Source organism: Vigna angularis, chromosome 8 (assembly GCF_016808095.1).
Source record: "Vigna angularis cultivar LongXiaoDou No.4 chromosome 8, ASM1680809v1, whole genome shotgun sequence".
Classification (NCBI taxonomy): domain Eukaryota; kingdom Viridiplantae; phylum Streptophyta; class Magnoliopsida; order Fabales; family Fabaceae; genus Vigna; species Vigna angularis.
In genome coordinates this window covers 17797953-17811077 of record NC_068977.1, presented here as the reverse complement: position 1 = coordinate 17811077, position 13125 = coordinate 17797953, and the positions used below count along the sequence as shown (strand labels likewise).

Genomic DNA, 13125 nt, shown 5'->3' with positions numbered 1-13125 from the left:
GGCATGGGCGAAACTTTAGGTCAAGCGTAGGATATATTCAAGAACTTGTTGCGAAAGACACCCACCCATGGATTTGATGAACTGATAGTGGTTATTCTTTTTCATAGAGGATTGAAATCACAGATAAAATTGATGTTGGATGCCTCAACTGGAGGTAACATCAAGAACAAAACTCTAGATGAAGTTTATAAGTTGATAGAAAATATGGCCGCCAATGATAATGAGATGCATAAGGAAAGAGCTCAATTTCAATCGAAAGGATTTCTACAATTACAATCTCAAGATGCTCTAGTAGCTCAGAACAAAATAATGACTCAACAATTGGAGACTCTGATGAAGAAAATCTCTCAATTGCCTAAAGAATTGCAGAATGTTTCTCAAGCTCAACAACAACTTTATGAGCTATGTGGTGGACATTATATCAATGGACAATGTACCATGCAAGGGTAATCAGGGCCGCCCAAGTAACTACAACCAAGGGTGGAAACCTCACCCAATTATGGGTCAAGGGCAAATTGGGAATTCAATAGACCACCACAGCAACAATGGCAACAATAACCCTCTTTATCTGATTGGACTGCAAAGTTAGAGAAGACACTCAAACAATTTATGCAAGTATCAATCTACAACCATAAAAGCACTGAAGCTGCTATAAGGAATTTGGAGATATAGGTTGGCCAATTGACTAAGAAGTTGGAGGATAAGTCCGAGAAAAATTTTGGGGCTAATACTGAAGTTAACCCTAAGGAGGAGTGTACCATTATGTCGAGATGTTAGTTGAGAGAGAAATTGAGAGAAAAGAAAAAGTTGAGTTGAGTGAAACAGACGGAGAGGATGAGAGAAAAGAAAAAGAGAAAGAAGAGGCTGAGAGAAAAGAAAAAGAGAAAGAAGAGGTTGAGAGAAAAGGAGAAGTAATTGAGAAAATCCTTCCTTGCCTAAAAAGTTATTCAAAGAAGGATAAAGATAAGCAATTTGGGCGGTTCATGGATATCTTTAAGCAATAGGAGATTACTATACCCTTGACCGAACCACTGCAACAAATTCCTGCGTATGCAAAATACATGAAACGATTCCTCAGTAAAAAGAAGAAGTATTTTGATGAGGAAACAATTGAAGTGTAGGGTAATTGCAGTGCCATATTGTAGAAGACATTTTCTCTCAAATTCAAAGATCCAGGGAGTTTCACCATCCCTTGCACTATTGGGAATCACGATATAGGGAAGGCTCTAGTTGACTTTAGGGGCTAGCATCATTTTGATGCCCCTATCTATGCTGAAGAAGATTGGTGGTCTTGAGGTCAAACCTATAAGAATGATCTTGCATCCTTATGTTGTAGCAGAAGATGTCATGATCCAGATTGACAAACTCAAATTCCCAGTTGATTTTGTAGTGATGGAAGTGGGGGAAGGTGTAGAGATCCCTCTCATTATTGGAAGACCATTTATGAAGACAACTAAGGTTGTAATTCATGTAGACGACGGAGTTCTAATGTTGAAAGATCAAGATGAAGAGGTGACTTTTAATGTCTTCGATGATGTGCAGCCAATACAAGTAAATCAAACTAGTCCTAAAATACCAGATCAAGTTTTCTTAGTAACTAGTCTACCTGATCAAGTATAAAGTTGGTCAAGAGGAATCATAATTGTTTCTCTCCAAAACTGAAGGAAGAGGATGAAGATAAGGAAGAGAAATTAGTTCACCAATACCCTGTGCTGGAAAGTAATGAACCCAAACCTGGCCAACAAGTGAAATTCAAGAACATGTTATAGGATATTAAGGAGATTAAAAAAAAAGAGTTTTAGAGATTAAGGCTCCTTATTCTAGGAGAGTAAAGTTGGTGACTAGGAATCTGCTGAGATTTTTTTGGTGTCATGAAAGAAAGAAGAACGCCAACATTAAAAATCCAAATTGAGCATAGTTGGGTCAAGCTAATGACGTTAAACAAGCGCTTACTAGGACGCAACCCAATTTTCTCTTCTTTTTAATTTGATTTTGTTTTGAGTGTTTGTCTTTTTAGGATGTATGTTGTTTCTCCCAGACTTCAGTGCATTTCACTTGATGAGTTCATCACTCACATGTCTTGACCTAGGGACCAGGCCCAAGCTAGTGGAGGAGGTGGCACGTCTAGAGCCGAAGCCATGACAGAGGATGATTTGGAGGAAGATTCAGCTGCCTTTGAGGGGAGTGATGACAACATCTCTTGTTTTTCTTTATTTTTATGCATGTTTGAACTCTGTTTATTTTGTTTTAATTGTAGTAAGCTACGTACTTGGTTAAATGGATAGTGTGTTGCAATGGTTTGGTATGAAGTGATAAATTGTTGTGAGAAGTAATATTGTCTTGTGTTTGCTTTATTGTTGTGAAAGTGATGTTGAGATATTGATTGGTTTAGTTTTTAAGCACATATGTTGGTTGCTCATAGTTGGTTAAGACAAATGCCTGGTTTCAATTGTGATTAATGTGCTTGGCACGATGTTTATCAAATTGTAGAACTTCAATTAACCTATGAGATGTTGTGCCCTAGAGTTTGTTGATGGAATGATATTGCTTTGGAATCACAGTTGATTTTGCCTAAGTTTCTCTGTTTGAACTATTTGCTTGCTTGTTACAGATGATCAAGGCCATCTGTTCTTATCCCTTGTAAGCCAATGCCAAAATTTTAACCTAAAAATTTTAAATATTTGTTTTATCCTTTGAACCTTGAGCCTATTGTGAAAAAAAAACCCTTGAAATCCTTGCCTTGATTGAAATAGAGTATGCATGTATGGTTCAAGTTTGGGGTTGTTGGAAAAAGTGAAAAGAAAAAGAGCATTGAGCAAAGAAAGAGAAAAGCAAAAGAAAAGAAATTAAGAGAAGAATGGAAAGGATGTGCTCAATGAATAAAAGTTAGGATTAAGTTGAAAAGTGGTTTCCAAAGTGAAAAGTAGAAAGAGAGATTAATGTTAAATTATGAAGTAAAGTGTTTACTCTTTTAACTCAAGGAACTTTGTTGTCCAGAAAAACTAGTTTTCTTCTTAGCCTAGCCACAATACAAGCTTCAAAAAGTCCTTGTCATGATAATTTGCTTGTGAATGTGTTTGATGTTGTTAAATGAAAGGTAGAGTCGATTTGTGTGACATTGTGACGGTAGAGTGAAAGAGACACCTCCCTATACACCTTTGAGCCTGAGTGAAACACTTTCTTTGGTGAGGAATGGTTCCATAGTTGAAGTTTGATTGGCTAAGACTTCATTATATCTTAACTGATCTTTTTATGATGGGCAGACATGAAATATAACAATCACTATAACTATAACTCGAAATATAACAATTATGTTTGTAGCAGCATCTTGAAAAATCAAATATTGTTGATAACTCCAGACCTTCCTTCTCCCTTTTGTACTTCCAATGAAATACTTTTAGCACCTATGAAAACAATGGTAGGAGATACCAATATGGCATGGTTCACAGCTTAATTCAGCAATCAAAATAAAGGATAATAAGAAGAACATGAATCAGACTTTAGAATTGAACATTCTAATAGTTATATTTCATTACGATATTTGATTATATTATAAAGAGTCAAATTTTACTTTTCCATTAACTCACCTCTCTTTGCGAGCTTCTTCCTCTTCATATATGTGAGCGTGGCTAATCTGAGTACCACACCAAGAAAATAATGCTTACTATTGAAGCTCTAATTACTCATTCCATGAAGATTTAAATTTTTTGTACTTCTTCCTAGTTTCCGATTTGCTTCCATAATGGGCAAGTGCAAATCTTCACCAGCCTGTTGTGCATATCTCTCAACGACAATCCCATAAATTCTTCAACATCTTTCACCTTCTGGAGATGGAAGAACTAATTCAACATTGAATCACCAACTCAAAATCCAAACTTTTTAATTAATATATTACAATTATTACACGATGAGATTATAATATAAAATTCCACGATGGTGCAGTCACAACACATGGTTCACACTTACCGTGGCATTTTTAACAAGATCCTCATAGAATGTTACCAATGAGAAGCATTGATGCCTTGAAGTGATTTTGATGATGATACACTTGAAAGACTTGAAGAATCTATATTGTAAATGTTAAAAGCATACATTGTAGAAATCATTGTATAGGAATCATTTTGCATTTGTAAAGCACTTAAAAGTTTCATAAACTAGGGATTCTTTACGGCAATAATCGATTATCACATTCCAAAACAGAAAAGGGTGGTCGCCACAATAATCTATTATCACAGGGGATAATTGATTATCACTGCAAGATTAATATTGTCCAAGGTTCAAAAATAATGGATTATCACTAAGCATAATCGATTATCATGTTTTCTAAAAACCTATAACGGCCTGAAATAATCGATTAGCACTTATGATAATTGATTATTACTGGCAGTTGGGAGCATTCTTTTCATTTTCTGAATCCTAGCCTATATATACAACCTTCCTAAACCTTTAAGAGGTTACCTAAACTACTTGAGAGCACATATTAGTTATGAGGAAGTTCTCTGAGTTTAAGTGTGAGTTCAATCAAGTCTTGTGAAAAGGAGAAGCTTGTGTTTAGTTCGTCTAAGGTTCAAACGGTTCTCTTAAAGTTGATTGAGTTGGTTTCTTTCCATCGTGTGTCGAAGGAATGTGTATTGTTTTCCTAATGTTTGTATTATTTTGATTTTAATCTGAAACTGAATTATAGTGAAAAGGTTAATCACTCTTTATAGTGATTAACGACTAGACGTAGAATCTATTGATTTGAACCAGGATCAAAATCTTTTATATGATGTTCTCTTTCCTTATACTTTTTGTTTACAAATTGTTCTATAAAATTAATGAAAAATAATTATATATTTTAAAAGAACCAATTCACCCCTCCCCTTTTGGTTATTGACTGATTTCACGCTTTCGAAACATTCCGTTGCGAAATACCAATCTCAACATAGAACTTTGTGACGAGTGTTCATAAAGTATTGAAGAGCTTTTGCAGTTGTCTCCTCTGTTCCCTTTATCTCTATCATCAGCAATGTGGAATTGATCCATGGCCTGTATTTGGCCATAATTCCAGCCTGCAAACAAAAACTATTTCAACCATTTCTTCACATTTACAATCAATGCACATGTCTAGTTTACATTTTTTTAACGTAAAAGATACTTCTCAACCAAAACCTCTGCACGTTGTATTGCATTTGGGTGTAAAACTAAGAATAACTTTAGTGCGATCAATGATCAATTACATATCAACAATCACTTTTCTCAACATACAATAGTCTAATCCAAACACAAAGGCACATACATACCAGAATGCATGATATATCAATAATCTAATCTTTAATTTGTATACTAGCATCCTTTTTCTTCATACAACCAACAACTATAAGTGATTAGGAAATGTTACCAATATACAGTGAAGTTAATTCCAGTAGATGATTCCCCATTGACATTAGACGAAAGTATGGATCTCTTCATGTTCATCCCTAGTAAAGGGAAGTTTCCACAACCTTGCATATAGTTCTGGTTTTTATTTAAAGTCACCGAAAATTAACCATGGTTTTTAAAATCGTCGGGAAAAAACCTCCACTATAATATATTATTTTTGTAGTGCTTGAGTTAGCTTTCATAATTTCCTTTGGGTTGAAGACAATTGGACGATATAAGCATTGAGATGAAGTATAGCTGATGATGATCTTTCTTAAACATATTCTTCTTCGTTTTCTGTCCTACTTTCTCTCTTTCACTACCAAAAAAAAGGGTATTACCGAAGGCCAAAAGCCCTCGGAAAATGCCATAAACCGTCGGAAAAGGGTAGTTACAGACGACTTATCGATGGCCAAGGAGCCCTCGGTAAATCCCTTGTCGCTAACAATTACCGAGGGCTTCTGCCCTTCGGTAATTACCGAGGGCCAAAAGCCTTCGGTAATATAAATTTCAGTATATAAAAAAAATGGGAGCTCAGCACCAAAAAAATAAAAATTAGGAGGAAAATACAAATGCATTTTATTTTCGCTTTTTTACAATAACATACAGGGTTTATATCTGTTAGTCTAAGACACACACCCTTCTATCTAAGACCTTCACATTACTTCTCTTTCACTTAATCCTTCATGCTATCATCATCTCAATCTTAATTAGTCTATTTCATACCTTAATCCATTCTTTCTTCATCAGTTATGTGAATAGTTTGTGGATTAACAGTGTAAAGAAATTTTAGTTGGTTAATAAATTTGTTAACTTTTACAGTAAATCTTTTTAGAAGTATTGATGGTGTATAGAAAGAACTTAAGCTTTTGTTAACTTTATGATTTAAAAATATAAACTTGATAATACATCATAGTAATCTATATTTTAATGTTTGAGGGATTAAACTAGTATAATATTTAACACAAATATGAAAAAACATTCATGGACCAACACTGCAAAATTGGCAACACCTTGTGACAGGGGAATCATTGTGGATCATAAATTGGGCATGCACTGACTCAAACGTGAAAACAATATATAAAGCTCATTTAATGATCAAAGTCCATTTTGCAAAACATTAACTAGCAATCCAAAAACTGCCAAAAACTGAAACAGTAAAAGTCAAATCCATCGTTCACTCCAAATTAACAGCAACCCAAAAAGCCCTATGCTAACAACAAATACACCATTTATGAGAAAATCAGGCTTCAGCATGATGAAAAAAAAGGTCCAATCATAACGATCACGCCATTAACTAGCAACTCAGCCAACAACCAATCACAGTGAAAAACAAATAAGTAAAAGTAAATAATTAGCATGCATGGGTTTTACTGTTACAGAGTTAAGCATAAAAAAAAGATAGTTATAACAGAATCACAACATTAAGACACATAAACAACCTTGCGAGTTAGTAATTAAAGGAAGACTTAGCAAAATTGAAAGACATTGCAAAAGATAGCACTATATTTGGGTAAGAGAACCTTTTTCATTTCAGCAAAGGATTTTCATTAATGGAAAATGATTGAGATCATTTGATTCAACAAAATGTTTTATGTTTTCATTTTCTTTCCTATTGTCAAAATTTGTACAGGAAACAATGTAAACAGATAACAGATAAATGTTGCTTCCACTTTCATATCCCAACTTTTGGAAAGAATAAACAAAATGAAAACAAGGTGTTACTTTGTAATTGAAATTGAAAGCACTAAACAAAAATAAGAAACATTTTTCACAAACCAAAGCAATAGAGAGAAGAGAGAAATTAACACTTAAGTAACTTATAAATCTAATTTGACCATGCAGGTACTAAGATTTTGTTAATTGTCCAGGTATATACATGGGGCAAGGGATACTGTGGTGCTTTAGGCCATGGCGATGAGATTGAGAAGGCAACTCCAGAGATGTTGACTAGTCTTAAGATATCCATAGTGTAAAAGGGCTTATGTTTATTTATTACTTGTAGGTCTGTGCAAGGAAGAGGAAAACATTTATGCTAGTTGATTCTGGTTCAGTCTATGGCTTTGGCTCCATGGGATTTGGCAGCCTCGGATTCCTGGATAGAAGGGTATTAGATAAAGTATTGGAACCTCGAATCTTAGATATATACCTTGAAATCTCATCATGTTTATGAGATTAGCACTGGCTTGTACCACACTGTTGTGTTCACTAGCAGGACAAAGATATTTGGCTTTGGAGATAATGAAAGAGCACAACTTGGTCACGACACATTAAGAAGTTGCCTTGAGCCAACTTAAATTTTAAATAGAGACACATCTGAAGATGTAGAAAGCATGTGAGGTTCCTAATGCAATCACCTTTTTTTATGTGTGGTTCTGATACATCAGATACCTGACTTCTCTAGTGTCATATCATCACTACTGTTATTTACTATTCTATGTTGTATTATGTTATAGTTTTTTAAAATAATAATAATAAATGACACAACATTGTAATCATTTTAAGAGAGAAATAACAAAGAATATGATAACTTTAAAGCTAAAAGGTATATAAGCATGGATGCTTAAAGCTGCATAGAAGACAAGCCACGTGATTATTTTTTAGTAAATCATAAATCTGCACCCAAAAATTAGATTTTCATAATATGGCTCATATCATATCATGCTAAAAAGTTTCTAAATAATTAAAATGATTACACCATATCTCTTTCACGAAGTAGGCAACTAAGACAGATGATGTTATCATGCTATCAAAAGACTATTTTTTTCATTTCACTCAAAAAGTAAAGTAAATTCTCTTGGTAACATTTATATGCAAATTACTAATGCTTGGCTCCAAGACTAACAAATTGATCAGGCATGAGCAACTCTAGCATATTGAAACTTCAATTATTTAAAAACTCTAAACATGAAAAAGGTATTAAAAGATAACAAAGCTCTCGTTGAAGTTATTTTAGTGTGATGTTGTCTTCATTATTTACTAGTAATGTCAGCAATTCTACAATTACTCATTACACAAATCACAGAGTAATCACCAGACAAAGACAAATGCATCCAAAACCCTTCTCCCAAATTCATCCAAAACCCTTCTCCCAAATATTTCAATGTATTCTATAATGTTTTATTTATAAATAAATCCATCACTTCAGTATCCATAACCCTATTTTTATACCCTATAAACTAATCACATATATACAGGAAGAACCTAAACCAGTAAACACAGAATGAAGGTGTAATTACAACTACCACTAGAACACCAAATGATATCACTGGAAATCTCAAAACCCAAACCAATACCAATTCCAAACACAAAAATGCATCAAAATAAACAATAGTCTTACAATTTTAGAATGTACCATTTTAAAAATCTCACCTTTAGGAATCAAAGCACTTTCTTTAACCTTCATGGGAGAAGCATTAGTGCTACCACGTGCTCGACCTCCTCAGTAGCGGGTTTCACGCACGAACTTTTTTTCGAACGACTGGCTTTGAGACCTATTAAGGCTCTCGCCAGTGCAAGACGGGTTTGGGAGTTTTCCTGAGGTTTGAGACAGTAATCACAAATTTCACTCAGTTTATTCCAAAGATGGGGAAAAAAGACGGAGAAGGATGAGAACACTTACCACTGGCTGAGAATGATGGCGGAATGGACGACCATCCACAACGGTAGCAGGACTCCGATAGGTCACACGCACTGAACGAAGAAGCACTCTCACTAGCCGACCCTCTGTGAAGGAAGAGATGTGCACACTAGGGTTGCGGAGAAGAAGGGTTCTAAACGCTTCTAAAGGTTTCTAAGTGCTCTGGCTTATGTCACTCGAAGAGGGAGAATCACCCTCCAAAATGTTTAATTTGCTTTTACCGGCGGCCCAAATCCTTCGGAACATCCTTCGGTAAAATAACAGTACCGGTGGAACAATGTCCTTCGGTAAATATCCGCCAGAAATTTCAGGATATGTTGTAGTGTTTTATATTTCACCTTTTCACTCTTCTTATCTTTTTATTTGATCTTCTTTCTATAGACTTTCTTGAGAGATTATCATTGAGCAGCGAGTAGATTTCAAGATAGGATTCATAGCTCTTTTTGATAGCTTGATCAAACTTAAGTCTACTATGTAGGGCAACAGTCCCTTCATAAATGTAGCTTGTACGATCCTTCTTGGTTAGATGCTTTTAAAGATTCCTTCTTATTTCTCCATGTTTCTTTATTTAAAGCTTTTGGACAAAGCTTGGTGTTGTCTTCCTCATCCACTTGCATCTCTATAATGCATCAGGAACATCTACAATGTCATATACTCCCGTATAACCAAAGAGTCATACAATCATCTCACAAACACAAACATAACAAACAATGGTAAGCTACCATTAAAGCAACTCAAAATGTAAAAACAGTAATAAATATAACATATCAATCCAAACATCTGAACAACATCACCATCACCAAGCATGTAGGACTATTGTCTATCTCTTGTACCCTACCACACCTACATATTCTTTCAAATAGGATGGTTCGATTCGTCTCGTCCTCACGTGTAAAGGACTTGTTTCCCTACTCATGGACTTACAAGTAAAAATGACGACGGATTGCACATTGGGCACTATAGTCAACAACAGGCCAGAGTCAAGGTACCATACAACCACCATAGTAATCATCAACGATAAACGAGAGTCATCCAAAACAAACACAAAACATGGAAAATAGCTCAGCACAGCTTGACAAACCACCCAAGTGCTCTGCCATCAAGTCCATCAGCTCGACCAATGAAGCCCCTCTATTTATCGATTACAAATACTCGTAATCGATTACACTCCTATGTTTTATAAATAAATTCTCCTGATAATCGATTAAAGGCAACTTGTAATCAATTTACAACTATAGCTAACACGAATAAAACTCCTTTGTAATTGGTTATCATCATTATGTAATCGATTACAATAATTGGAAATTGAAAGTCGTTTTACATTCCAACGACTTCAATCTTACATAATTGATTACCATTTCTCGTAACCAATTACATCGTCATAAAGTCGTAAAAAGACATGACGATTTCAACTTTTCAAATATTACAGAAGTAAAATCGTCTTTAAAATACATGATTTCTCCATATACGAATTTCCTATTCTTATAATTCTTTTGAAATCTGTCTGTAATATATGAAACAAACTTGTTTATTCTCATATAAAAAGACCGCAACCTATATCACTACAAAAATCTGTAATTTTACCGGGGGTTTTTTTAAATATTACCGGCGGTTTTAACCCCTGCAAATCATATTTCCCGCGGTTGGAAAAACCGGTGGGAAAACGTCCGTCGCCAAACAAGTACCGGCGGTTCTGGAAAAAACCGCCAGTATTAGCGGGGGTTTCCAGAAACCGTCGGAATTTCCAAGGGTTTTGTAGAAACCGCCAGAATTAGTTGGGGCTTTATGAAAACCGCCGGGAATAGCGGGGCTACTCAAAAACCGCCGGAACTAGCTGGGGTTATCTCAAAACCGCCCCTATTTTTGATGGTTTAGTTTACCGGGGTTTAAAACCGCCGAAAATTTGTATAGTTCATTTTTTTTATTGTAATAAAATTATATTATAATAAAAATGGTTTTATTGACAAAACAAACAATAAATTAATATGAACTAAAATTTAATAATATTGTATAAAATAAACTACATTGTTCAACCTAATATCATTCATACAATTAATTGTTCATACATAAAAATTAAAAAGAAAGAGGTTCATTACATATGTTCAATATAGATGTTCAATACTAAAAGTATGACTCATAAAAGTATTCAATAACAATAGCTAATTTTTTTCTTCATTACATCCATTGTTTGGCTCACTCCCTTGATCAGATACCTACAATATACCATAATAGTTAGTCGATAATATATTTAATAAAAAAATCATAGAAATAAATTTAACAATTATTACCGATGATCTTTGAAATACTGCAAATTGTGAAGGCAATGGACCTTGATATTTTGCAACAAAAGTGTCGTGATTGCCTTCATTTCATTGACTTGTGATGTTAATGAAGATACCTATAACAGAAAAATTTATTTAAAAAGTGAGAAATATGATACCTAACATGTTAATCTTAAAAGGAACAAACCAAGTAAATATTCATTAACCTGAGATTCTAATTTAACATTAGAAGAAGTCAATGAAGATACCTATAACAGAAAAATTTATTTAAAAAGTGAGAAATATGATACCTAACATGTTAATTTTAAAAGGAACAAACCAAATAAATATTTAAATATTCACTAACCTGAGATTGTAATTCAACATTAGAAGGAGTAGATGAAGATGATCCAATATGAGAACGAGCATGGACTCCAAAGACTTTAGATGGGCAAGGACCCAAACCTAGACCGCAAACACGTCCACAATGCTCTTGGCTTCCTAAAACATGAGCCAATGAATCTAAACTTGATATTTCTTTTGATTGAGATGATGTTGTAGATTCATATGTTTGAATTTTTTCCTACATACAACGTAATCAATGATGCCAACATTAAAAACATTGCATTTGTATAAAGAGACAAACTATTGAGTTGGCAGCAATATACTTATATTTAAACTTAAGATGTCTACAAAAACAATAGCAAGAATTGCCAACGAATAATTATATCACTAAAGATATACACCATGAATTGTCACTAAAGAGATTATGACAATCCAAAGAAAGATCACATCTAATGCTTAACTGTCTAAACTGTAATGGTTTCTTACAATGAATGGCTTTGATTTTACAAAATAGGAGAGTGATGTAAAAGGAACCTAAGAAAGCAATAAAATTGGCACAAAAAAATTAGCATCAAGCTAGAGACTAAAAAGAGACGAAACACAAAGGAAATAAGAGTCAAAACAAAGGTACCAAACACATAAAACAGTGAGCAAAAAGGCTAGGCCGGACCAGCCAATGCAAGCAAACAAATTTGGTTTTTAATTTGATTTTGCCGGAGCATGCACATTTGAATTTAGGAGTATCAACCAAGCATGATTGATTAATTATCTGTTTTTGATCAAAGCTAAAATTGATGTGTTTAAGACCTCTACTATTGTAGAACATACAAGCAAAGCCTACACACTTAAATCCCAAGTTGGTACATCTCAATTCAGAATACAAGAGCAATGATGCAAAAATGACTCTTAGCAAGTGCAATTTCAAGAAAAATTTTCTAGAAAATTCCTAAGTACACCAAAGTACAGGGAACGAAATCCAGCCATCAAAGTACACCACACAACAAGCATAAAAAGCAAACAGATTAGAAGTACTAAAATAGTAAGCACTAAAATGAACAGCGACTGAAATAACACCAACTTTTGCAAAAGGTGTGTTCATCACAAAGTCACCTTATGAAACAATATGCCGAAATACAACAATTATAGGAAATACTAAAAAGATTGGAACTTACACCAATTTCCCTTGCCTCATCACTAACAAAAGCTCCATTGGTCGTCTTATGAGTAGCTATCCAAACTTCTCCTCTGCTAACTTTGTGCCCACACTCTTTTTCCTATGAAAATTAACAAATGCATATTAGGTATGTTATAAATATTATGAGAAATAGAAAATTGAAGACAAATAACACTTCACCATTTCTTCTCTCTTCCTTGCAATGCTCTTAGATCCCCCTGTGTGAGCAAGAGTTTGTTTTGTCCTATTGTGTTTATTTTTTAGGGAAATCTCCTAACATTGTGATAAGAAAAGTTATTAAATCA

At 34.2% G+C, this 13125-nt stretch overlaps 1 protein-coding gene across 1 annotated transcript; it reads right to left on the bottom strand.

The window, feature by feature from the left end:
* Nucleotides 1-11029: 11029 nt before the first annotated feature.
* On the bottom strand, nucleotides 11030-13104 carry LOC108345466 (uncharacterized). The gene is made up of 6 exons (XM_052866706.1): nucleotides 13001-13104; nucleotides 12819-12920; nucleotides 11669-11884; nucleotides 11529-11570; nucleotides 11329-11438; nucleotides 11030-11253 (listed from the first exon to the last, which is right to left on the bottom strand). Exons 1-6 carry the CDS (start codon nucleotides 13001-13003, stop codon nucleotides 11187-11189), a joined length of 540 nt encoding a protein of 179 aa, XP_052722666.1. The 5' UTR covers nucleotides 13004-13104; the 3' UTR covers nucleotides 11030-11186.
* Nucleotides 13105-13125: the final 21 nt, after the last annotated feature.

Excerpts from the sequence above, each read along its gene's own strand:
- LOC108345466 (XM_052866706.1), bottom strand. Across the intron at positions 11,439-11,528 it reads ATGTTAAATTAGAATCTCAG|GTATCTTCATTAACATCACA; the intron begins GTTAATGAATAT and ends TTTCTGTTATAG. Across the intron at positions 11,254-11,328 it reads CAGTATTTCAAAGATCATCG|GTATCTGATCAAGGGAGTGA; the intron begins GTAATAATTGTT and ends GGTATATTGTAG.